The 27,312-nt window shown below is 40.3% G+C and overlaps 1 protein-coding gene across 1 annotated transcript in view; it reads left to right on the top strand.

Annotated features, from left to right (window-relative positions):
* Positions 1–54: 54 nt before the first annotated feature.
* LOC110680753 (cell division cycle and apoptosis regulator protein 1-like) overlaps positions 55–27,312 on the top strand; it is a 78,892-nt gene continuing 51,634 nt past the window's right edge. The window contains exons 1-6 of the mRNA XM_021856542.1: positions 55–417; positions 14,665–15,221; positions 15,285–15,472; positions 15,535–16,047; positions 24,355–24,808; positions 25,104–25,230. Coding sequence (XP_021712234.1) covers positions 303–417; positions 14,665–15,221; positions 15,285–15,472; positions 15,535–16,047; positions 24,355–24,808; positions 25,104–25,230 — 1,954 coding nt within the window. The 5' untranslated portion in view covers positions 55–302. The remainder of the gene's footprint in view (positions 418–14,664; positions 15,222–15,284; positions 15,473–15,534; positions 16,048–24,354; positions 24,809–25,103; positions 25,231–27,312) is intronic.

The following is a 27,312-nucleotide window of genomic DNA, read 5'->3' as shown; positions in this document are numbered from 1 at the left end:
CATGCATTTATCCAGAACGGATCATTCATTTGTCTGTCAAGTCAAACGAAACGAAAAGAAAAATATAAAAATCATTTCAAACCGTGTCGTGCCGCGTTAGAAGTGATTCGCTTGGTGTAAAAGTTGATTTTTTGCATTATTCAATAGTAAAAACCTTGTAAAATAATCAAAATATACAATTTTCGAACATTAGTTTCGTACTGGAAGTACTGGTGTAATCGGAAAGTGCATTTGCGGAGGATTTTCCTGCCGAAAAGAGTTACGTTCTCCTCTCCCAACTCGCCTGCGGTGAAAAATCCAAGATGGCTTTCAACCAAAAGAATCCTCCATGGCAGCGAAATGCCGGACAGAGCCTCGCCGGGATGCAAACGATTGTGAGTTTCCCCCAGGCGCAGCCGGTCTTCAATCAGAGCATGGGTGAGTGTAGCAATTTATGATAATCTTCGCTAAGGTTTTTTTTTGATACTGAGACGTATCCTTCATCTCTGCGTTTAAGCTTGAGTACAGTGCCTGTTCGTTTTTGGCAACACGTTCAAAAATTTGCTGTTACCTAATCGAACGAACACTGTACTTCAATGACTCAAAATTTAAGCACGGTGCCCCGCCAAATGGTATATTGAAAAAAAAACCTTAATTAAGGACCGATTCACAAATTTCATAACGCTAAATGGGGTGGGTGGGTGTCCCTAAGATGTTACAGTTCATACAAAATTTGAAAAACATTCATACAAAAAGCGTTATGAGGGGGTGGGTGGGTGTCAAAAATGGGTCTGGGTCATTTGGCATAAAGGACATTTCTCGCGTAACTTAAAAACGTCGTAAGTAACAAATATAAACAAAACGAGATTTTCATTACAAAGCATTCGTTTTGCACCACTTAACATCACATTAGAACACTCACTATAAAATAATCTATTGAAATCTTGAAAAAATGACCAAAGTTCAAATATGCATTGCCTTTTACCAATTGTTACTTTGGACCTTTGATCAGAGAATCAACCATACGTCCTAAGTAACACCATGATAAAACATGTTACTTAGGACATTCCTCGAATAGCTTTGGAATATATTTCAAATGCCAGAGTTATGTGTCCAAGCATGTCTAAGGCCATGTTTATAAGTATAAAAGGTCACATTGATAGTTTATCAATTAACGTATTCGAAATTCTCATAGCAGCACTGCATCCCAAAATTGTAAACGCTCAAGTAACCAAACGAGAATGAAGTACGTAAAACTGTATATTGGTCGTTTTGCCAAAATAATGTTTTACGTGTTTTACTGGATGGGATCGACATTTTCTCAGCTTTCACTCCTCTCTTCACAAAGTTTACGTATTGAGTGCAAACTAGGGGAATGAAATTGTACAAACTGATGTCATTGTATCGATCCAATCCAGATCCAAAGATGACCAAGCATGTGATTCCCGGTAGCAGCACAAACAATGCTTACGCGTGGCTTGCACGCGCATTGGCAGAGCGATTGATCACCAAAGAAAGGAGAAGCTAAATATATGTGTTTGTTTGGTGCTAGGCGGACCTTTGATCAGAGAACCTACCACATGTCCATTTATGTTTTTTTTTTATCTAGGAGTTAAAAAAATCTTCTAAAGACTGGCCTGTTGTGTGTATTGTTCATGCACATGCCAGTATACAGATTTGGCGCTGTGTGGGATTCACTTGAGTGCCTACCCACTAAAAAAAAACTCTCCCTAGGATTCCTTTCAACTGACTTCCCCTCCGGCACCACCTTGCAGTATTACTTCGAAGGAGAGGTGTTATGTGCTGTTTGCACCGCTTCGTTACTTTTCGGCGTATTCTATTTTTGCCATGCTGAGCCCTTTGGCTCCTGTTAGTAGTTAGTAACTCATTTTCGCCATTTAGCGACCCATATCAAGACATTTGCCCATCATGCTAAGCCCTTTGGTTCCTGTTAGCAGCTAGTTACGCTCTCATTAACGCCATTTAACGACCCGTATTAAAACACCCGTGCCAGAAACTCCCTGACGAAGGAAGTTCACTCGGTGCTGGCCGCGTGCCATTTAGCACACCAGGTTCTCGCGCACTACTCGGATAGTCCCCGGCGGCGAATCTACCCTACCCCGACGAAGAGTTCCCCGGAGGTGGAAGTTCTTCCGGTACCGATACTGCCCGGATAGGTGCCGAGGTCGGTCCTGCGATTCCGGTTGGCGGATGACTTCCGGTTCACAGGTGCCCTGACGACCAATTTCCGGTGCTTTTCCACGATCTACTCGGTCTTGTCCCCGACGGTGCCTACCTACCGATTGGGTGCCGAGGTCGGTTCGGCGATTCCGGTTGGAGACTGACTTCCGGTTCACCGGCGCCTCAACGACCCAGAACCAGTACTACGTCGCGTTTTACTCGGTCTAGTATCCCCGGCGGTGGATCTAGCCTACTCCGGTCGCGCCGCGTGCGCCATTTAGCGCTCCATCATCTCGCGCTCTACTCGAATGGTCCCCGACGGCGGATCCATCCTACTCCGACAGAGAGTTCCCCGACGTAGGAAGATCCCCCGAAACCGACCGGGAGTCATTTAGCTCTCCAACATTTGTGCGCGGCTCGGGCAGTATACGACCGGGCTACGAAACCCGACCCGAGTTGTCGCCGCGCGCACTTGCTTGTTCCTCCCTCCACTTCCGCTGAAGCAATGACATTATTTTCATCACCGCCATGTTCACCGCGTTCCACATCACCTCCTAGCTACACATTCTATCCACTACGTTGTCTACGGTTACGTCAGCACCACAAACCGCTGTCATTTCGCTACGTTCCGCAGCAAAACGTGGACACTCGAAAATGACGTGTTCCGGCGACTCCTCTACGACTGGGCACTCAGCGCAGAGCGGCGACTCTGCGTGGCCGAACCTGTGCAGATATTTCTTGAAGCAGCCGTGACCTGATAAGAATTGCGTCAAGTGGAAGTTGACTTCTCCATGGGATATGCTCACCCATTTCGCCAGATTTGGAATAAGGCGATAAGTCCACCTTCCCTTCTCAGCGGTATCCCACTCGCGTTGCCATTTCACCATTGTGTCGGCTCGGGCAATCTTCCGGGCTCCTCTGGTACTACTAGCTTCGTAGCACTCCTTATCCTCTTCTAAAACGTTCCGTCATTCCGGCAATCACGCATACTGCCTCCGAAGATATGGTTCGGTAGGCACTCGCTACCCGCATGGCCATCAGCCTATACGTGCTGCTAAGCTTGACTCGGTTTCTCTTCGTCTTCATTGCGGTTCCCCACGCTGGGCTAGCGTACCTCAGGATCGACGTAGCCACGCTAGACAATAGCCTCCGCTTACTGCTGCAAATCGCCGAGTTATTCGGCATGATCCTGGACAGCGCCGTGGCTGCCCTCGCTGCTTTCTCGCACGCGTAATCGACATGGCAGTTGAAGTTCAGCCGATCGTCGATCATTACGCCGAGGTGTTTTAGCTCCCGCTTTGAGGCTATGGTGTGTTCTCCCACTGTAATCTCAGCCTTCTGCACCACTTTTTGGTTGCTGATAAGCAACAGCTCCGTTTTTTGGTGGGCTATCACCAGTTTCTTCTCGTACATCCAGTTTTCGACTGCGTCCACTGCTTCTGTAGCGAGAACCTCCACCCTTTCCAGTGAGTCACCAATGATCACAAGCGTGATGTCGTCTGCAAATCCAACGATTTTGACGCCTGTTGGCAGCCTAAGCGTCAGCACTCCGTCGTACATATCATTCCACAACGTTGGACCCAGGATAGAGCCCTGTGGAACTCCCGCATTTACCGACCTCGTCTTCTGTCCTTCGCTAGTGCTGTAGCTCAAGACTCGGTTTTCGAAGTAGCTTCCTAGTATCTTGTACAGATAATCCGGAACCTTCATTTTATGTAACGCCACAGCAATGGCTCCCCAGCTTGCACTGTTAAAGGCGTTTCTCACATCTATCGTCACGACAGCACAGTAACGGTTACCTCTCGTTGTTTTTGTCCTTGCTCTTTCGGCTGTGTCAATCACTGTTTTGATGGCATCTACCGTTGACCTTCCTTTCCGGAATCCAAACTGCCACTCCGACAGTCCACGCTCTCCCTCAGTGAACGCCATCAGTCTATTGAGGATGATCCTCTCCAACAGCTTTCCGAGTGTGTCGAGCAAACATATCGGCCGAAACGAGCCTGGTTCACCGGGGGGCTTACCCGGTTTCGGTAGCAGAACCAGTTTTTGCCTTTTCCACTGTGCTGGGAAATGTCCCTCATCTAAGCAGATCTGGAGTGATGTCCGGAACATATCTGGGTTGGCCGTGATAGCTGCTTTCAACGCTACGTTGGGGATACCATCTGGGCCAGGCGCTTTCTTCGGCTTCATTTTCTTGGCCGCCTCTATGAGCTCCTCATTGGTAATGATTGCTCTTTCTTCACCTCCCTGGCCATACGGTGTCGGTGGCCAGACCGTTGGCGCGTGTTGTGGGAACAACCCGTCGACGATAATCTGCAACTTCTCTGGGCATGTTTTAGCGGGTACGGCTGGACCACTGATCTTGGCCATCGCCACCCTGTATGCATCTCCCCACGGATTTGCATTGGCATCGCGACACAACTCCTTAAAGCACGTTCTCTTGCTCAGTGAAATTTCTCTTTTCAGATCGGCTTTCGCCGCCCTCAGTGTTACTCTTCGCTCTTCCCTCTCGCCATCGGTTTTGGCTCTTTGCATCCGTCTCCTTGCTTGGAGGCATCTTTTGCGGAGATTGCCAAGTGTCTCATTCCACCAGTATACCGGACGACGTCTGTATTTCGGCTCGACCTTCCGTGGCATGGTAATGTCGCATGCTCGTACCAGCGCAGCCGTTAACTCCTCCGATCTCAAGTTCAGAACCTGCTCTTCTCTTCTGAGGGCTTCCACGAAAAGCTCTTCGTTGAAACGGTTCGTTTTCCACATCTGCTCATGAGGTGTACTCGCTCTCTGTGAGCATTGTGCTCTTCCACCAATTCTATACCGGACCTCCTGATGATCGCTATGAGTGTACCCATCGCAGACTCTCCAGTTCAGGCTTCCCATCATTACAGGACGACAGACCATCTCTACGGTAGGTACTGGTTGTTCCTTCGTTACCCAAGTCTACGTCCAGCCTTGCCAGCGCTTCTAGTAGACAACGCCCTCTTGCTTTGGTGAGACGGCTGCCCCACTCAACTGCCCAAGCATTGAAGTCGCCAGCGATGACGACTGGTCTCCGGTCGGCTAGCTTATCGGTTATCGGTTTATGTGACATTTATGAATAAACACGATCCTAATGTTACATAGGACAATCGTGACTATAGCTTTGGAATATAGTTCAAACGGCGGAATGATTAGTAGAAGCGCGTCTGAGACCCTGCTTAGAAGTATAGAACAGGGTGGGTGTACGGCTGTCAACTACAAACAAAGCTCGCCTAACAATCATCTCTCGGGCGGGCCGTCCCAAACAGCACAGGTCGAAACGCAGGGCCATGCCAGACAGCAAATACTGATGCATTTCAACACTCAAACAGTGGGATGCCTAGCAGCGTTGTGAGCCAAACCAATACACCCACAAAACATGAACCGTAGGCGAACCCCGTTGCGTATACCGGGTACTATACCCCCCCTGGTATAGAATGCCACTATGACTATTTCGCAATCATTTTAGTCGATATTTTCAAAGTTGCTCTGCCTCGCAATATTGAATACGCTCAAGTAACAAAAAGAGAACGAGGTACACAAAACTGTATTTTGGTCTTTTTGCCAAATCATGTTTTAGACTTACGCTGGATTGGATCAGCATTCTCTCAGCTGCCAATTCTCTTTGCATGTTATCAGCGTATTGAGTTCATGTAGGGAAATGATATTGAGCATCATGATCTTATTGTATCAATCCGATTCAGATCCATGGTCGATGAAGCATATACAGTGGGATTCCGTTTTTGGCATGCATTATTTTTAGCATGCTCCGTTTTTGGCACCCCCCGATTTTGGCAACATTTTTGAATGTTGCTAATTTTTGTAAGTATCATGGTGTCTGTTGCTTTAGTCACTTATACAGCAGGTTAGATACACACCGACTACATTCCAGAGATCCATCTTTTTCGATATTCTTCCTGATGCCACCAAGTACTGCTAAGCGCTTATTTACTTCGGGATGGTCATTGGTCATGCATGCGCAACGTTTCATGGGTTCATTAATCTCCACCAGTATCTCAACTAGAGACCAACCTCTTTTTTTCAGGCATTCATACTGTGTTATCAGCCCACTTGAGTCTGCTATATACACTTGAGTCTAGTAATACACTTAATTAAAAAAAAAACACTTTTCTTCCCATTAAACAGCTCTTTAGAACAAAGCACAAGCATTAAAAATCAGTAACAAAAAGAGTTTTAATCATATTGCTGTTCTTATTTTTATGGAATTACATACATTGCGTATGTAAAAACACACCGCAGTAATAGAAAGAAATAAAGCAAAAAGTCATGTATCTTAACTTTGGAAAAATAATCATAAAATAAATGGTGTTAGTTGAAGTTGAATAAGTTGAATCATTGAATCGTGCGATAAATACGATTGAGAGCATTTTAATCTTTTCTGTGATATCTCTACTGATCTATAAGCTGTCTATCGGAATCCTAAGCGAATAATAGGTTTGAAAGTTGTGATCCTGTGGATTACTAACAATATGCTTCAGGATCCTGTAAATTTCCGTAGGATTTAAACATATATCGAACTCAACTTACAAAACACAACTAAAACTTATTTAAAATAAAAATGATAAGTAGCTTATTTGCGTATTCTATAAAATAACGAGCCGCATTTATGGATCATGTTGTAGCTGTTATTTTTTCCCCTTTTGACTGCAGTCTATTATTCATTATGAGATGCTTTACTTTGTCAGAAAGATAAATTATAGGAGCTATTCTGAACCTACCGATTTATTTTTTTCAAATTTCACGCTAGGGCCCAAAACTTAAACTTACAGAGTTTTATGAATATACCCAGTTATTGAATAAAGGTAGCTTATGTGATTATTGATTTCACATGAGCCAGAAATATAAATAGTATATATTAAGCTTATAAATGTTATGGGAGTTAAAATTATAAGGAAAATGAATTATTTTTCTTATGTTTTGAATCAATTTGGACGAGTAAATGAATGTAGCTCTATCATATGAATATAATCTACTGAACACAAAAGGTTTCATGCTGATTGGCTATGTAAAACGGTGTATAATCCACCATGGCTACAACTGGCGTATGGCCAAAACCGGTGCTTCTACCCTATTTTTTTGGCATTGGTTTCCTACAACACAATTGCCCATTGCACGATGACGTCATCAGAAAATCGCTCTCTTTCCCTCCTTCGGAAAATCTAAAAACAACGGTGCCAATACCTGTCAAAGTTGACAGGTACTGGCACTATTGTTTTCAAGTTTTGTTGAACAGCGAAAGAGAGAGAATTTCGCCATGAAATGCCTAATTGACGGCGCCGTCATCGTCATCATTTCCCACAGCTGTTTCTTGTTTGCGCCGAATGCAACACAGTCGTCACCACTCGTCGTGCAGTGGGTAACTCACACACGAACAAGTCAAGCGTGTGCTATAATAAGGGCGTAAGTCGCATGATCGATTTCTCTTCATCGATCCTCTCTTCCTTGAATAATAACACCGATTCCTTTAGTTGAAGCTCAATTTGGTCATATAAATCCTCCATTGCACTGAGCTTTTAAGATCGGCGGCTGCTACTCGAAAATTGGCGTCAGTTTGCGCCATAATTGAATCGATTAGCTGCTGCTGTTGATGGAACACTTTGTGGGTGTCAATTCCGTTTTTCAAATTATGCTGGCAATCCACAATGGTCGGGCTCCATATGAAGGGGCGGCCAAAACTACCAAAAACTTTTTTGAGATTTTTATGTTTTTTATCATTTTAAAATATACCTCATATGTTATATTATTATGATCCTTAAGGTGAAAGTTCATTGAGCACGTAAACATAATGTTGCACAGAATTATGTAGGCAGTATTACTAGCACACATTTCATACAAAATATTATTGTCGATATGAATTCATCAACAACTTCATAAAAGCTCAAAATCACAATTTATTTCATTTGGTAGTGAAAACATGTTTTTTGACCAAAATTATAAGCATTTTTCACACCATGCGGGTGTTGTTTACTTTTTTTGGCAGTTTTTTCCTCTCTTCTCTCGCTTCTCACGGACGGAGAAAGTTGCCATCAGTATGCATTTTTGAATTCTACAGTCAATTGTACTGTATAATATCATATATTCATTTTTGCTGTTAAATTGCGTCGTACATTGTATTTCTACGCAGAACAATGTTTTGCAACACTTGTGACATTGTACACCATTTGAGTGTTATGAAATTGTAAAATACGTGGTTGCAGCAAGTGTATGAATATCCAAACAATTTAAATTCCAAACATAAAAGCTGGCATCACTTCCAATCAGTGAGAGCAGCGCATCCGATTCATAAACAAAGTTGGCTCAGTGAATTCACGTTCCGGAGCTGTTTTCGAGCACAAATTGACGAATATAAGTGATCCCAGGAGCATTGTGCGTGAAAAATCAAAGTGTTTCAAGTATTGAATTAGATTTTTGAAGTGCTACGGTGAGTAGAAATACGATTAAAAGTGAGTTTTAGAACGGGCACCGAAAAGCCAACAAACAATATCTCGGTGCGTGAAGAAGAAGTGATTCGGTAGTGCGTGGTATTTTACAACACAAATCACAGCAATAAATACGTGTTTGCATTCAAAAACTGGTAATTTGTGAAAAACACATTAAGGAATGCTTTCAGTTAAGAAACCACCCCTCTAAAATAAGATTAGTAACTTTAAATAATCATTTTTTTGTGATCGCTCTCGAACACTGTCGAACACTCTCGAACATTGTGAGAAGCGTGGAAGGAGGGAGCGGAAAGTGAAGGGGGGAGTAAGGCAATGAGCTACAGTACAGGTGAAGAAGACCATGATTTGCATATGTATTGGTAACCAAAAATGTGGTGACGTCACTATTTGGTTGCAAGCACGAGTAGATATGGGATATTTGAAACAAATTGAATGTAACATAAAAAATTGTGGTGCATACCATGAAATTTAATTCGAACTAGATGATTTTTGATTATTGTATTTATCGTTGGACTATTTCAACACAAAAGACATAAAAATATTCAAAATAATCATATATTTAATTGAGGTTTGCCTAGCACGAAATAGGGTATTCCATCTGTATAAATAACTAATGTATACTTTTTGATGACAACTAGTAGCTTGTTGTTTCTGGTGGTAGTTGGTCCCTAGTGATTTATCCTACCTCCGTTCTGGTCACGATCTTCAGATTATCGTGATTCGTCAACATTCGTATTGATAAAGTGGAGGGACATGGTTGAAATGGAGTTTAAAAGAAACGAATGTCAGAACAGGTATCCACCGGCGACGCCAAACGGACCAACGTAATGTGGTGTAATTTGGGATTTGTGGATTGAATACTGATATTTTTTGCCAAGCATCAATATGGGTGACTTTCGAGGATAGCGAAACGTAAGAGGGGTTAGGACAAGGTTGTGGATTTACTGGGTAAATCCATCACATTGGGGTTATGACTCTGTGTCTTGTCAGGAATAGGGTCTGATTGGTATGGTAGTATGCAATAGAGTTCGGAATTGATAGACAGACTTTGAGGAAAGAAGTTTTGAACGTAAGGCAGCAGCACCTTGGATCTTGGAGGGCGCAGGTCTGGAGAGTTGGGCAGCTGTTCATACTAGGTTACATTACGTAGAAAGTGGAATCTGTTTTGCCGTGCACAAATTATGGGAAGTATTTGAAAATGTTTTCTTGTTCATATTGGGTAACGCAAGAGAGGATTTTTAGCTCTGCGTTATATTAGGAGGATATTATAGTGCATGGTCTACTGATGTCTGTGTATTTTAAGGGTGATCGAATGAAAGCTTTGTTGAGTAAAGTTACCGTTGAATTTTTGCAGTTCGTAATTGTTTTAAAATGTTTGTCGGACAATAAGAAAATTTTCTAGGGTATTTGTTTGGATGCTAATGCATTATATTGATAAATCTAATTGTTCGTATCACACGCGAAGCATAGCATAACCCAATGTATAATGAAATTAGGTTCGAAGAAAGGATTAATATTTGATCACTTAAACTTTAGGCTGCAAGATATTCTTAATCGTTTTTCTTTTCTTCTTATGTACAGGAATAACTGGTATATTTAGCTAAAATAATGAACAATCATACGCATAGAGCCTACGGGTCATGCAGTTAGGATTGAAATTAAAATAATATTGCGCATTTCTTTCACACCACAGGTTTATCGCAGAAGTTTTTACATGTGCGGAGGTGTTGGTAGAGGTGCGCGATTGCGTCGAGTCGGGTCGGTGTTTTCAGCGGACTCATTTTTCGCAAATCGAAGAATGAGTGCTCTGAGGGCATCAACATGCTTCGATGAGGTCCCACACTTTTATTTGCGTATTTGCACTTGTAAATGTCTTACTAAATAGGAATACTTTGTGTTAGGGAAAGTGCAGGAGAATAAAATATAATTCATTAGAATTTTCTGATAGAAGCAGAGTTCACATGTTACTTAGGTATTTAAAAGCAAATGAGAACCACATTAAATAATAGATAAACACTAATGGTCATATTTTTATATTTTCATTTCATCGCGTTCCTCATTGCTCGAGCGGAGACGACAAAACTCGAGGTGGATAGAATCGACGCAACTACGACACGGAAAAGAAACACATGAGAAACTATCGATACATTTATTTAACTATAAAAACCACGTTTTAACGTAATGACTTTATTTCTTCTCGTTTCAGCAATCCAACAACCAAACCATCTCTATCTTTTCATTTCCTCTTCGTTACATTTATAGTCCCTCTGGCACTGAATCGAATGACGCATTCCGCTTTTTATTAGCGATGTCTTTGCTGTACGTTGAGCATGGTGTCGGAGGTGATGTGCTGTGTAGAACATCGGATGTTCTACACGGCACGCTACTTCCGGCATTTTGTTTGGCGTGCGGGATAGGCAGTGCTAGTGATGATATGAAGGCCGCTATTCGGTTTAGTGCCAGAGGGACTATATCTATTTAATGTATCTGAAGCTTGTGGGACCGCTTTAATTCCGGCGCCTGCTTGTGGAAGATCCCGGTGTGCTAAACGGTATAGGACATGTTAACGGGGGAGGCTTGGTAGGTCCTCACCCAGCCCGTGTCTAGATGGGCGGATAATTGTCTGCCAGGGTGTGGATTGAGCAATTACAATTACAATTACAACTAGTAGCTTGTTGTTTCTGAGCAGATGAATATATTAACAAGTTATTAAACAACACTGTGGTGAAACAATGCTCAGAAACAATAAGGTACATACTTGGTTGTCATTGACTGGATTATATATCTTGCTTGCGTTTAATCAGCGTTCGTAGTGTGTTCAGCATTACCAATCTTACCGCTTCCTCTAACATGACATGAGTAGAATTGAGCCCATCATGACTGACGAACTCTGACCAACCGGAATCGTTCAGGCTATCAACATCTGAACTTCGTAGAGGTAGAGGGATTGGCCAGCTCAATCGCCTCTAACAAAACATCCATGTTTGAGTCGGAATCACGTATGTTCTGTTCCTTTTGGAACGGTGAAACATCGCAAGAAGATCCATTTTCAACTATTAACGTTTTTTTTATTTCTCCGCCTCCAGTGAACAGTGATTTTGCAAAAGGTTAGCCACAAGTTCCTTCCGCTCGTTCCGTCGATAACGTTGGGACCGACCTCTACTCTCAACGCATGACGATTCCGGAGTACGAATGGTGGGAAAAGCTGTAATTGGCATTACGTTTCTTGGTACTGGACAAATAAATCTTACCACATCGGACCAGATTATTTCGATCTGCACCTGTCAACGATTTTCGGATCGAAGCATTGAACACAAAATCGTCTGATGTGAAATGCTGGGAGCATACATAAAGCGATGTACCCGGATCTTTGATGAGCCCACAAAATTTCACCCATTTCGATCGTTTGCTAGGTTCTTTGGGGAAAGTGTGAAAACTTATGCAAATATCACTGTTCTTCGCTTCCTGTGTCGTTATCTTGCACACATTGACTGCACACTGCGGCATTCTATAAAAATTTACCAGAAATTGTTAAAACTGTACGAAATAATATGGAAAAACTTCTGAACTCGCGCACTTTTTGCTTTTGCGTCAAGGGATTTTAAATTGTAAACACAAATAGTGACGTAGGCAAGATCAGCGATGTATTGGTGTTAGGTGTCATTTTCAACTTTATACAGTTGTCACACACACTATTATACGGAACTGCGCCACCTGTTCTGTAACTCATTGGGAGTAAGGTGCCATATTAGAGGCCATTTTGGTACTCAAGGAGATATGTCCTTAATTGAATTTGAACTAAAATTTGAATTTCTTTGACTTTTATGAAGTCTAACTGGCCGAAGTTGAAAAATTGAAAAAATTAACAATAAAGTAAAGTACATAATTCATATTTAACAATTGCAATATTTCCCCAAAGTTATGCACTATCTAAAAGCTTATAGTTTAACACTTTTATCGAGCATGAGGATGGAAAAAAATATTTGGTTGAAGTTTTAGTAGGGTCGGTGTTCCCTTAGTGGACAGTCCCCTATAGTCGCACTAGTGACTTTTCACGGCCGTTTTGCTATAAATCTTTTCAAAACATTTTTTGACATGAAGGTCAGGACCTATTTATCTAAGTACCATTGATTTACATCTTGATTTTGCTCAAAAAATGATCGAAAAAAATATTTTTGCGTAAAATTTGAGCTCCCTTGCGCCTATAGTAAACCTATTGTTCCTATAATAGCACTACTGAGAGAAACTATTTTTTATTATACGAAATAATTGATTAAATTATAACTTTTTTACATCAAACGAAAGCTTAAGATCCACACTTTGTAGGAAAAATATAAAAGTTTTGTAAAAATACGGTTTTGATAAGTATTTTGCCGACGCCGTGATGCTAGTGCTACTATAGGAACAGAAATTAGAAATAGTGCTACTATAGGCACATGTATTCCTATAGTGGCACACGCGATAATAAATAAAAACATTTGAGTTTTCGTATGTTTTATATTTTTCCCACAAAACCAAGATAAAAAGCTATCAGATGATGTAAAAATAATGACGCTAGCATTATTTTTCGATTTTATACGAATTTTTGTTCTTAGCTATGCGGCTATTGGTACATCGACCCTACTATCCAATATTATACTTTAGTAATTTTGATGATTTTGAACATGAAAAACAACTCTTGTCGCGTCATGTCCCCACCATTTCGAATATTGCACATCAAAAAGCATCCTTAGATCTTACAAAAAACGTTTTTTTTTTTTGCAGAAATTTGCTGATTTTCAAGTTAGAGCTTTTTGAATATTTCAATATTTTAAATATATTTAGATGATATTTTCCATACAAAGTTCATATAAAATGTATTTAACCACTCTTTACACATTTTGAACAAACTCGGTCACATACAAACAAAATTTGTGCTTTCAGCCAAATTTTATTTTATTTCCAATAAAAAAACTTAAGAAAAAGATTACGAAATTTGTGAATAACCCCTTCTGAAACAACAAAAACGCCAAAATAACATACAGTTAACTCTCCCTTACTCGATATTGAAGGGACCATCGAGTTAGGGAGGTATCGAGATACAGAACACATATTTTTCAAATTTTAAACTTTTTATTATTTTGACAAAATACATTCAGAATAGTTATTTTTACGTGAAAAACAATATAATTTTACCACATTTACCTTTGTGACACTTTTTTACCGATCAGGAAAAAAATATAAATTTTAGCACCCAGAAATTGGCAGTTAGCTTTAATTTTACTTTAAATTTAACCATAATAATCAAATTCATTAAATTTATTAACGTTTGGAGGACATTTGGAACTTTTCATGAAAATATCGAGTTAGAGAGGTAAACTTACTTGGGAAACTGAAACAGATAGCATCGAGTTAGGGAACATCGAGTTAGAGAGGTATCGACTTACAGAGGTATCAAAGCATGCTAGATTGAAGGGACCACGCATTCCATCGAGTTAGGGAAAATATCGAGATACAGAATATCGAGTAAGGGAGAGATGACTGTATTTAGATTATATATTTTATCGATTAAGGCGATAAAACTAGTAAAACTAGGCCAAACTTCATTTTTCCGACCATCGTCGCAGAGATGAACCATATTCATATATGATAAGATAAAACTCTCCTGATGCCGTTGCACACCAATGCATGCCGCGTAGTAGTTTTTGCGTCTACACCCGACGATGTGATCATGTTTATTATACATGGGTACCAAGACTTTTTTGTGTCACGAACTCTTTCGACTTCCTGGAAAGCCAGGGAATTTAATTTTTGACCTAAAAAATCAGTGAATTTCACTTGAGGCCTGAAAAAAATATTTATAGGTACTGTGGTCCAATATTCAAATAATTCGTTGATTTTAATTTAAGTTTGTCTGCAAAGTTATTTCTGAGGTCAAATCAGAAATTGCATTGGACGAAATTACTTAGCATAAAACTGGTTTAGATTCCGAGAAAAAGTCTACCCAGTCTCCCCTGTTAACAAAATTTTGTTGCTACATTCGCAGGGCTTCAGCAACAACAAAACCTGTCGTTGATCCCGCAAATGGGTCTTCAGCAGCAGCAGATCTACTCGCAAGCCGTTCAATATCCGACGTCTCGTGCGATCAATACGATCGCCTTCCAAAACCAACCGCAAGCCCAACAGTCGGCTCAGGTCGGCCAGGGTTCTTCAAAGTTCAACCCGAATCAGCGCGTGTTCAGCGGAACTGGCCACGTCACCAAGGTCCAAAATGATTTCGGTTTCATCGACGAGGAAGTGTTCTTCCACAAGAACGTTTGCAAGGGCCTTTTTCCGAAGGTGGGCGATCGCGTCCTGGTCGAAGCGGCCTACAATCAAAACATGCCCTTCAAATGGAATGCAACCAGAGTGCAAGTTCTCCAGTCCGCTTCATCGAGCTCGGTCAACAGCAGCAGCTCCTCCAGGCATGCTTCGAATTACGGTTCGAGCCAAACGTCCAATGCCGATCGGTCTGGACGAAGCCGATATTCCCCGCGGAAATCATCGCCGGTTCGTCATGGACATCGATCCTCGAATCGCGACTCACGTCATCGCGATGCCGACGTAAGAAACAGTTTTGGGGCGTTCACGTTAAAAAGAGATATGTATAAAATTGTTCAATTGCAGGATGACGACCGTCGCCGCCGTCGTGACGATCGTGACAATGATCGACATCGCGAGAAGCGTGATCGTAGCTCGGAACGGGATCGACGCGATCGCGAGAGAAGCCCCGTGCGAAAGCTGTCTCCAAAACGCAGGAAGGTACGCCCAATTCCTCGCTATATGGTGCAAATGCCGAAGCAGCTGTTAACTCTGTAAGTATCGAGTAGATTTGTGATAAATTTTAAGTAACGTCACGACTTGATAATTTTTTCAGCAAATCCGTTGACATTCTCGAGCTTCGGCGCCGTTATCATACTTTGTACATCCCTTCGGACTTTTTCTCGTCCGAGGTACGCTGGGTGGATGCATTCCCGCCTAACGCGCCGTTCTCAATTCGTAAACCGTGTGCATTCCATGTAATGCACAAAGACGTGGAACCGTTGCATCCCAACGATGTCAACCTGGAACCGGCGGATGCTGACTACCTCTATAGCGCCAAAGTGATGTTGATGGGCACACCTCCGCTGGCCGACTTTTACCAGAAGTGCTTTACCACTACTGAAGATCGCGAGCGTCACGACGAGGATCCCGATCACGTCCACCCGACACGTCTGATCAACTTCTTGGTGGGCATTCGCGGCAAGAACGAAACCATGGCTATCGGAGGACCATGGTCACCGTCATTGGATGGGGAAAATCCACACTCCAATCCGAATGTGCTCATCAAAACCGCTATACGCACGTGCAAAGGACTGACCGGGATTGATCTCTCCAACTGCACTCGCTGGTAAGTGTCAGCTTCAGATGTTCTAGCATACTCTGGCTAAGTTCTTCTACTTGTTTTTTCTTTATCGTGAGGTGTGCTTCCGGGTTAATCATGTACACGGTATAATATCTCAAGCGGTTCCCTTTCTTAAAAAGACGGTTTTTTTTTAAGGATTAGTTGAGTTTTCTTCATATTGATGACCTGTTATTATTTCTATTATGGTCATTGGCGTAGCTAGGATATTTTTCTGGAGGGGGCCTAGCAAATTCTTATTTTACAGAAGTAATGTCGGTCGCAACAATCATGATTTTTACAAATTTCGAAGTTTGCATAGTTTGTTATTTTGACTGACAACGCTGCACATCACTGATATGTGTAAATTTATATTTTCACAGCGTATAATATTACTTATTTATCTGATGCAGTAGAAAAAATCATCAAAAGTTCTTCCAAAGAACTCACGATGAATATCCCTTGGGATCCTTCAACGAACTTTCCAATTCAACCATTATTTCCATACCTTTTTCAGTGCTTTTTCCAAGCACTCCTTTACAGTGAGTTGTTCTTTCTGGGATACTCACGGAAAATAATTTCTGGTATCAGTAGTTATTAATCAACAGATTTTTCCTGAAATTTCTATAGACCTAAGCGCAGATACCAAAAAATGTATCGAACAATCGCCACCGAGAATGCTTTAGAAATTCTTCTAAACATTCCTTCAGGAAGGTTCTCTTTGCACTTATTCCATATAAATTGAAATCAGTGTTGATCAGACTCATTTCCCCGAAATTCGAATTGTGAAGCCATGAACTGTTATAACTGTGCGTTGTATTCCTGAGATGGAGGGGGAGGTGGTTGGGCTTGAGTGTTGCACATGGGATCCGACAGTTTCGATCTCGGTGGGCCGCAATTCAAGTTTCGGTGAAATGATTCGCACTCACTCACTCACTCATTTCATTTCACCGAAACTTGAATTGTGGCTCTCTGGGATCAAAATTGATCGATTTTGTGTGTAGTAGGTACTCAAGCTTAACCATCTGCTTTTCTATCTTAGGAGGATAGAGCATGGTTGTAGTAGTTCGTGGCTTCGTAGTTCGGAAAATGTTATTTTCGGGGAAATGAGTCTGAACAACACTGATTGAAATTGATATTTAAAAATATCGTCCAGTTGTTCAACAATAATTTGTTTATGATTTTCTAGAATTACTAAGGATTTCTCCGAGAAATTCTAGAAGTCTCACCATAATTATCTTAAAGCTCACCAAGCAAATTCTTCAAAGAGTTTATCAACAGTTTTTCCAACTTTACCTTTGAGGTTTCTCTTCAGATTCCTTCAACAAATATTTCAGAATGATTCAAGGATTACTTGGAGGATTCCTCCCAATATTCCATAAGACTTTCATGAGCAATTAAACAGGATTCAATGGGGAAAAAGCTCTTAAAGATTTCTTAGAAAAGTTGCCGCAGATCTATCTGCATTTTTTTTGCATAACATTGCAGATTTCTATAACAAAATATAGAAAACAAAGACGTAGTCCTACGTCAAAACAATTTGATGTTATATCGTATTCCTTCAAAACTCTCTAAAAAAAACGTTCAAAAGATTTTCAAAAACTCTTCCGTAAAAATACTCAGAAGTTACCTGAGCAATCTGTTCAGGGATTCAGAGAATTATATCATTGCTTTATTTCCTTCGAGGTATCGTCCTAGTATTCTTCTGAAAAATTCACCAAAGATCCATCCAACTATTTTTCAAAGATTTCTTTCCTTAGATAGCACTAGCGGATTTTGTAAAGAAATTTTTCAAAAGATTTACTACAGGATTTTGCCATTCATGCTTGAACTTTTCAAATAATTCTCCAGAAATTCTGTCAGGCATTCGTTTAGGTGCTTCATATTACCCTAACAAAATTCCGAATGTTTATTCCGGGATTCTTTGGTAGATAACATCTAGAAATCTATCCACTCTCTATTTCTGGTTCAAAACCTACTCCAGGAACTCCTCAACATATTTTTTATAGTTGCCTTTACAAATTACTTTAAAACAACACACTAGGCACACTAAATTCCTGCCGGAAAATTCAAAAAATTTGCGTAGACTTTCTGAAATTTCGGAAAAAATTCCTGACGGTAAACCTCATAGAAAAACTTGAGTGTTACTTAGGATTTACTTCAAAAATAATTATTTCGTTTTTATCGTTGTTTACTTTAATTTTTACTGGAGGTATTTATTTAAAACATTTTAGAAAATATTATACATGAACTCCGAAGTTAAATTACAAATTACGAATATATTGAAGTAGAAACCATTTTTTTCCTATTTGAAAAAAAAAATCCAAACAAACTTTCTTGGAGGTACTATTTTTAATTATTGAGGTAGAACTGAAGAAGTGTAAAGCAAAAATATTGGCGATATTTTTAAGAACATTGCCAAAAATAACTCATGGTAATACCTTACTTTACTTTACTGAATTTAAATCTTGAAGATAAATTGAAAAAAAATGTCGAGGATCCCTGATAAACTTTTACCTGATTGTGCTATTTTTAAAAACTTCTAGGATTTACCCTTAATCTTTAGATTCTTTTAAATGTTGCTTTTCGGAATATGAAAAGATTTTTAAATCAAATTCCTCTAGAAAGCGTCATGCGACGAAAGGAAAAACAACAAAATATTGAAGCAGGAGGAAACAAAAGATAGGCAACGGAAAATCGTATCATCGTATCTGCCACACGATATACGAATGCGAAAATGGCAACTTTGGCAAAGAAAGCGCTCTCAGTTAATAACTGTGGAAGTGCTCATAAGAACACTAAGCTGAGAAGCAGGCTCTGTTCCAGTGAGGACGTTAATGCCAAGAAGAAGAAGAAGAAGGCAACGGAAAAACGAAAAATAAGTGATTATTTCAAATGACGTAAATGATTTCAGGATAAATAAAACCTGTTTTAGGAAGCTCTTACAAATTTCTTTATGTGTATCTTAATAAATTTCTTTGCCCTACCAAGTTATTTTGCTAAATGTTTGTCCACGATTCCGCTATGCCGATTTAGGAAGCAAAAGTATTACTGGGGTTTTTAAACAAAATTCCTGAAGATTCTAAGGCAAGAGACATTTTGAAAACACTTTTCGTAGATATTCTTATAAAATTCGTGGATTTTTTTTTATTGTTCGTTTATTTTATAGGCTCACCCGCCATTAAAGCATTACGGAGCCGATTTGTGTGCGTTCATTACATAATGTCTTATATAATAAACTGTCCTATCCTCCTAAGTTAATTTTGGATGCTGCTCAATTTACTTGAGTAATTTTCAACAAATGAATTGTTCTTTTTGCCATCGTTCACGGTTTGTCATCATTCTGGCAACCCTTAAAAATGCACATTTTTTTCGTTTCGTTCTTACGTCGAGTTGACAAGCGCCGTTTATGTGTGTCTGTTTCCACTGACGAACTATCGGTATAGGCCTTTTCATGTGACAGATCCGTCTATGCATTTGTTTACATCGGTGGAGGACCGGTGCTAACACGGGCCTGTCATTTTCATAGAAGAACTGTCAAACTGCTCCCCGATCAGCTGATTTGAGACGTCATGTGAATAGGCCTATCATCCTCGTTGTCCGTGACTGCTTCCTCGTGATGAGCATCGTCGATATTGTCGATATTAGATTCAGCGTCGGTAGTCGCATGTGATGGTACAATAGGTACCGTTGGTGTGGCTTTTGTTGTTGTTGTCTTAGTCGTTTCGCCAAGAACGGGGAAATCGTTCACGTTGAACAATGTGGATCGAATGTTTCCTCCGGCTTCAGGCTGATTGGCTTCAGTTGGCGCTTCCGATGGCTCGGAACATTTTTGTTTCGGGTGGGCTGTTTTGTGGTAATAGCGGCAACTTTTTACCTGGTTTTGTTAAGAGACTGACGTCATCTGACCTTCAATCTCAATGTTCGAAGGGATTGGCTTGAAAAGATGCATCCTCAAAACACGTATTCCATTAGGAATACCAGGAAGTAATGTTTCCATCGCTCTCGTCCGACAAAGAGTACCACACCGTATCGTTCCTCCATATGTTTCTTCACGGTCATGTGTGAAATGTCCGTTGAAAGATCGTGGATCCGTACAGTAACGGCAGCATCATCGTGGAAAATAACGTGCTTCATATTATTTCCATTTCCAACCAATTGGGAGCAGCGAAAGAGAAACTCGAACACGTCCGTTGTTTACAGCTAGCGATTGTCAACTGAATTCGTGGAATTGAAACAGAGTTAAAAAAAATATATTAAATATTAATATGATGTTTTTTGGAAATCTCTCTGAAGGACTTTTGTTGATCTTTGCGAAAGGATTTGAAATATTTTTTGGAAAAACTATTTGAAGGATTTCATATAGAAGTTTCTAGTTGAACTTCCAGCGAATGTCTTGGTATAGGAGGAAGGCCTCTATGCCCGGACACTTTTTGTTTTTTTGTAATATTTCAAAATTTACATTAGTGTTACCGTTTTTTTTGTACGGTGTAAAAAATTCACATCATTTTAAGTAAAAACTCTTATGAGAACAAAAATAAACCTTTACAATTCATTTTTATAGTGGATTATATTATGTACCAAAAATGGTGTGCATTGAAATATGTCCTCTATGGCCGGACACTATGTCCTCTATGCTCGGACACTATGATTTTTACAATCAAGGTTTACACCAAATCCACAGAAAGGCTAAGGGGTGCTTCGTATGTCAGCACATGCCTTGTGGGTTCAATCTTTGCATGATGACAACGTATGAAGCATATTTGCGAGATCATAGGTCAGTTCCATAAACTCCTTCTTGATCAGCGCCATAGATCGATTCGCCATAAATGTCATCGTCTAATGTTGCATTAGCGGTTGCTTGTATTCAGATGAAAATGTTTTCGGGAATTCAACGCGTTTATAGTTCTTCACAATTTCTTTGACAGCTCGAAGGTTGAAGTGTGCTTTTAGGTACAGTCAACTCTTCCTTACTCGATCTCCGTATCTCAATATCTAGTTAGAGAATTTAAAATTTGGTGCCTGGTGGTATTTTGTGCCTGTTCGATTTTGACTCGGTTTGAATTTGGCAACACGGAAATCTCTGTACACAAACATTAATCATGGTCAGTCACAAATCCTGTCAATCTCAATGATTCTGTGGGCCATACCATATTCGAAATAGGTAAACTTGATTCGTGGTCATTATTATGGTAAAACAAGTTTTAATAAAAACAACCATTGAATTTTGGAACGGTTCAATTTAGCCAACATGAAAAATTTTGCATGTTGCCAAAATCGAACAGGCACTGTATACCTTTTCAGTTTTCGCGAGGTTTTTACACTTATGTTGTACAAAATACAACAGCACGACTACTTAAGCTCCAATTATAGATTTTTTTGGGTGTGTCAGCTAAGAATAAACCAGCTTCTTCTTCTTTCTGGCGTTACGTCCCAACTGGGACAAAGCCTACTTCTCAGATTAGTGTTCTTATGAGCACTTCCACAGTTATTTATTGAGAGCTTTCTTTGCCGATTGACCATTTTTGCATGTATATATCGTGTGGCAGGTACGAAGATACTCTATGCCCTGGGAATCGAGAAAATTTCCTTTACGGAAAGATCCTCGACCATACACTCTTATTCAGCTAGTAATGTTACTTGTGCATCTTGTCTCGCTTACCGTACTGTAAAAATGTCCATACTATTGTAGAAAAAATAGCTGAATATATGTGTCTTTCCCTAAAATTTATTTTAAAATTTCGGCCTTCTGTGATTCGGCCTCTTGGGATTCGGCCTTCTGAGATAATCCCGGTGAAAATAATCACTTAGTAACATTAAAAACTAGTTTTTGATCAAGCACGTTTACGCATTTTTTTATAACGTAGTATGCTAATGAAACAGATTATTTTAGGCGCGGATTGGAGTTCCTAGACGCGGATCGAATTATTGAAGTCGCGATTTTCGAGGACACGGTTTTGAGATTTTTGTAACAGTCCTGCAAATGTATACAAACTGAGTTTTATTTTCATTTAACAGTTTATATGATAAATTACAATCATATAAAGGCGCATTTGATATTCTTAGAGACGTTCCGATACTATCGATATTTTGCTTTCGATATTCCATATTTTGGTATCGATATTTCTTATTCAATATATCGATGATATCGATATTTCCTTCCGATATATCGTGAACCAATATTTGGATAACAATTGTAGGGTTTTCTCGAAATACAATGAAATTTAAAATAATTGAAACCAATTGTTGCATAAATGAACTTCATAACCCCATTCCCTCTAGCGGTCTTTTGTCCCCACAAATTACTCTAAATCGAGCTATTTGACCAGAACTCTTCTTCGTTTTGGCCTTAGGGACGGTCCATTAATTACGTAAGACAAATTTCGGGGTTTTTCAACCCCCCCCTCCCCCCATGGTAAGATTTTTTGTATGAAAATCAAAAATAAATTGTATGGCGCGTAAGAAATCTCAGACCCCCCCTCCCCCCATAAACCCTTACGTAATTAATGAACAGCCCCTTAGCCAATTGACCATTTTTGCATGTATATATCGTGTGGCAGTTACAAAGATACTCACTCTATGGCATAGAGTCTGGGAAGTGGAGAAAATGTTCAACCCGGGAAAATGCTCAACCGGCGGGATTCGAACCCATAACCCACAGCTTGGTCTTGCTGACGATCAAGATATCGATAATATCGAGGGTTCTAAGAATTGTTTACGAATAGTTCTTCTTCTTTCTGGCGTTACGTCCCAACTGGGACAAAGCCTGCTTCTCAGCTTAGTGTTCTTATGAGCACTTCCACAGTTATTAACTGAGAGCTTTCTATGCCAATTGACCATTTTTGCATGTGTATATCGTGTGGCAGGTACGAAGATACTCTATGCCCTGGGAAGTCGAGAAAATTTCCAACCCGAAAAGATCCTCGACCGGTGGGATTCGAACCCACGACCCTCAGCTTGGTCTTGCTGAAAAACTGCGCGTTTACCGCTACGGCTATCTGGGCCCTTTACGAATAGTATGAAACTAAATATTAGGTAACTGAGCGATATATAAATTTTGCACCCTTTAAAAATATCATATTATATTGCGATATATTGATATTTTGAATCAACAGAAATTAACAGATAGTGCTTAGGGATCTGATATTCACGGTATTTCTGGAAGATTTGCCGCACGGCCAAGATCTGGTCCGTTATCGAGTGACCGCCGTCCTACTGGCCAACCTGAGCGTTCAAATCTCCTATGATGACTCTTGACGTCGTAGCTTGGGCAGTGGTGGTACGCGCGTTCGAGCTGCTTCCGGAGTGGTTATGCACTTATATTATGCTGAAGTTAAAGAATCGGTCTTTAGTTTTCAACTTGCACATTCTTTCATTGATCGGCCATCACCCGATCACGCGCCTTCGTATATCGCCCATCCCTATAAAAGCTGCCAGCTCACGTGCCGCAGCTCGGTAGATGCAGGGGGCCATCAAATGACGATTTCCCCATAGCTTACAACACAAACACGTTGAAGATAGTTTCTCCTTTTATTTAGTGGCTCACACAATGGTTTACTCATTTACTTGCGTATTTCTAGGAATCGTGAAATTTTTTATCAATAGCACACAAAAATCAATTCCGTCATTATGTTTATTAAGAGAAACCGATTTTGTAATCCACTGGTAACTCTTAGGCTTTGGTACATTTCACTGCGCCAATTGGGAAGGGCCCCTCATGATTCCTGGCCATTACTTGAACATCTCTTGGAAAATCCTAATAAACTTTGAATTTAATTCAAATCCTATGCGACTCGTAGAAGCACACCTCCGCAGTATTATGTTTTGTGTTTTTGTTAAAAATAATAACAAGAGTAAGTATGCAAACGTTAAAAATATTTGAAGAAATGAAAATTTGAGATGGTCACAGTTGTTTCCCCTAATGGTGTCAATCGTAATTTGTAAGCAAATCAAAGAAACTCCGAACAGCTGCTGCCGTATGCGATTTAGCAGATCGCCTTCAGTACACATCACTTGCACGGTTGTGTGGCCAATTCCATGTAATTGCTCTAACACGGACTTGTATTACGTCCTGGCGTCTTCGTACCGATTCTAACCAATACTTTCCTAAATCAGCTCTAGTTTACTTTTTAGTTACTATCCTTTCTGTTGTTATTTTACTTTTTGCACTAGACTTTGCTAGAGATCCAAACGATGAAGCAATCGATACACATACATCAATTAACAATGATTACTTACCTTGAAATTTCCACCCAAACCCCATTGATTACCGTTGAAGTTTAATCTGAAATCAACTACTACTATATACCAACACAGGTACCGGTTCGTGGAGCTCTATTATCGTCGTTCAGAAACCTACCACAAGGGTCGTTTGATTCCAGCACGTATCGAAATGGTGGTTATCTTTCTGCCCGATGTACGTTCCTGTCAACCAACGCGTCCGGAGTGGGATGAGCTGCATCTTAGTTACAAGTCGCACTTGGAGCGTATTATTAATAGTCAGAATTCCGATAGTCCAGATCCGGCTGAGTCCTCATCAGCGGAAACTCAACAAATTTCACCAGAAGGCGAAAAAGTCGCTTCCTCTGATACTAAGGCTTCGGCGGATACTGCTGCTACCCCAACTACTAATGCTGATGCCGTTGCTGCTGATGTTACTGGTACTTCTGCTGATAACAGCGCTGCTGCAGACGCCAAAACTTCAACCAGCGAGAAAGCTGATTCAACCGCCGTCAAGGAGGAAGCAGAGGCAGCAGAAGACAATGAAAAGGCACATTCATTATTTTCCTTAAGTCCATACACTAGGTTTCTTAGTTTTTAAGCGGACTAGTAGAGTGATTATCTCAAACCAGTTTAACCCAAAGTCAGAGTGACTTCTCACAAGAAGAAAAAAATCAAACAATGCTTGTGTGAATGTGAGCACGGATGCGATGTGGGTGAAAGCGTGAATGTGTGACATCTTCTCTGGAAACAAGTTGTGAACGTAACTGTCGCAACCGCCCGCTGCTGTGCAGGAATCAGGCAGTACTTAATGTTGTATTTTACTTCCTAACATGCGTTTACAGGAAGATGCCGCCGATGCCAGCGTAGAGCAAACCGACGCCCCAACTAGTGATGCTCTGTTGGATTTGAAGAAAATGAAGGTCGCCGAGCTGAAGGCCGAACTCGTGGCTCGTAATCTACCAACGGACGGTGAGTCTTAGATTTTATCAGTAATTTATAACGACAAATTTGGGTGGATTTCGATTGATCAACAACAAGAACCCTGATTCTACAAATTTCAACGTTGTGGTTAACTTCCTAGAAATTCCTTTGCTAAATATAACTCATCTAATATTACTCTTTGTAGACAACATGCGGTTTGATCCCGCTCTCTAATTTGTTTTCCTATCAAACGGTATGCAGGGTGACCAGCGCATCGGGAAATCGGGAAAACCGGGAAAAAGCCGGGAATTTCGAATCACCGGGAGAAAACCGGGATATATACGGGAATTTCAATTAGCCCCGGGAAAATTTTGCATACCGAGTAATGTTTGAACCAGCACGATCTATACTTTAGTGGATTTTTACAAAAGTTTCTGAATTCGAATCCTAAGTTAGTCAATAAAGTCAAGAACATATTCTGTATAAAAAAGTTACCACTTGCTCAAATCCAGTAAATAATTAGCCAGTAAATTAAAAGCTGTTAATATAGAAACATCTTGCGAAAAGTTTTCCATATAGTTGCATGAAGCATTTTATGTTAAAAACTACAATGTTTGGATGTTATAAATTTCTCTAAGCAAGCTTGCAATTCACTAAGATCAAATAAAATGCGTTTACAACCTATGATACTCATTGAAGATTTGCCACTCGCTTCTTGTTTGGGGTTAGTAAAAATAATATAAAATTTATTCATTTGCCCCGAGAAAATGTTTTAGATTTGTGGGGATTAAACAACAACAAATTTCATGCTGATGACCATGGAACGAAATGTTGAACAATTGATAAATTTAGTTATATGTCTACCAAATATGTGACCGTTCAAAATTTAAACTATGATTCATTCAAAGATTGATTCTCGGGTCAAACTTTTTTTAACACTGAACTTTTTCATAACAAATTCCACGATTACTTAGAATGACCGTCATAAAATATCGTTTCAAAGATCAAATTGGAATTTAGAAGAATCAGTATAAGCACAGAAAATTTGAATGCGAAGCAAAATGTCTGATTTTCGTTTACCCCTAATAGAAATGCATTCTTTTATGATAAAAAAACTACCAAAAAAGTACTTGAAAGTCGTTTGAAATGATAAAAAAAATCGTAGTAATGTTTCTTAGCATATCATTAAACCGGGAATATTTTTCAAATACCGGGAAAAAACCGGGAGAAAACCGGGAATTTGAAATTGACTTTTCACTGGCCACCCTGGGTATGGTACTTCAATCGAATTCTACAGTGAAGTATAAATAGTTCCCATCAATCGCTGGAGCGACGTAGACATTTCTTTCTTTGTCTTGATCACCCCTTCCTGTGCTCTGAATGCCATTCACGTATTCATCCAAGTGATGTTTGCACCTTTCGATAACCTTATGTTCATCCATCAATTGGCTTTCATACTTACCTAGGCGGCATCCACAAATTACGTAACGCTCTAGGGGGAGGGGGGGAGTAGGCTACAGCGTTACGGCTCATACAAAAATTTGAAATTTGTTCATACAAAAAGCGTTACGGAGGGGGGGAGGGGGTCAAGAATTTCTAATTTTAGCGTTACGTAATAAATGGATGCCGCCCTACCACACTTAACGCTCAAAACATCGAAGGCATCCTCAGCCGCGTCGTGTCTTTTCACTTCATGAGAACCAATATCAGTAAGTTAGTTATCCGTTCCTTTCTGTACTATTTGTTTGTTTGTTTTGATGGCACAAGGCACTTCAAGACATGACATGGTATCATAGGCCGCTTTGAAATCGATGAATAGTTTTTGTTTTTATTTTACAAGGGGGGAATCTGCAAAGGTCGTCGAAGGTGAGTGTGAGAATGCCGCATCAACGACGACCCACTAAAACCAGCCCATGCACTGTACTTGATCAATTCTTGTTGAATTGTTCAAGTGGCCAAGTACCCTTGGCCTCAGACCCTTATCTCCTCGGAACCACCGTACGGTATTTCTTCGGAAAGGGGCCAGTGCATATAGCACAACACATGTAGCAGAAGTAACTTAGGCAAACTGCTTCTCCTACCCGACTTGAACAATGTTACAAAGGACCAGTCTTGGCAGTGCCAATCGTC

This window comes from Aedes aegypti, unplaced genomic scaffold (genome assembly GCF_002204515.2).
Source record: "Aedes aegypti strain LVP_AGWG unplaced genomic scaffold, AaegL5.0 Primary Assembly AGWG_AaegL5_hic_scaff_1776_726_PBJ_arrow, whole genome shotgun sequence".
Taxonomy (NCBI): Eukaryota; Metazoa; Arthropoda; class Insecta; order Diptera; family Culicidae; genus Aedes; species Aedes aegypti.
The sequence above is the reverse complement of the archived record's forward strand: the minus strand, read 5'-3'. Positions and strand labels throughout refer to the sequence as shown.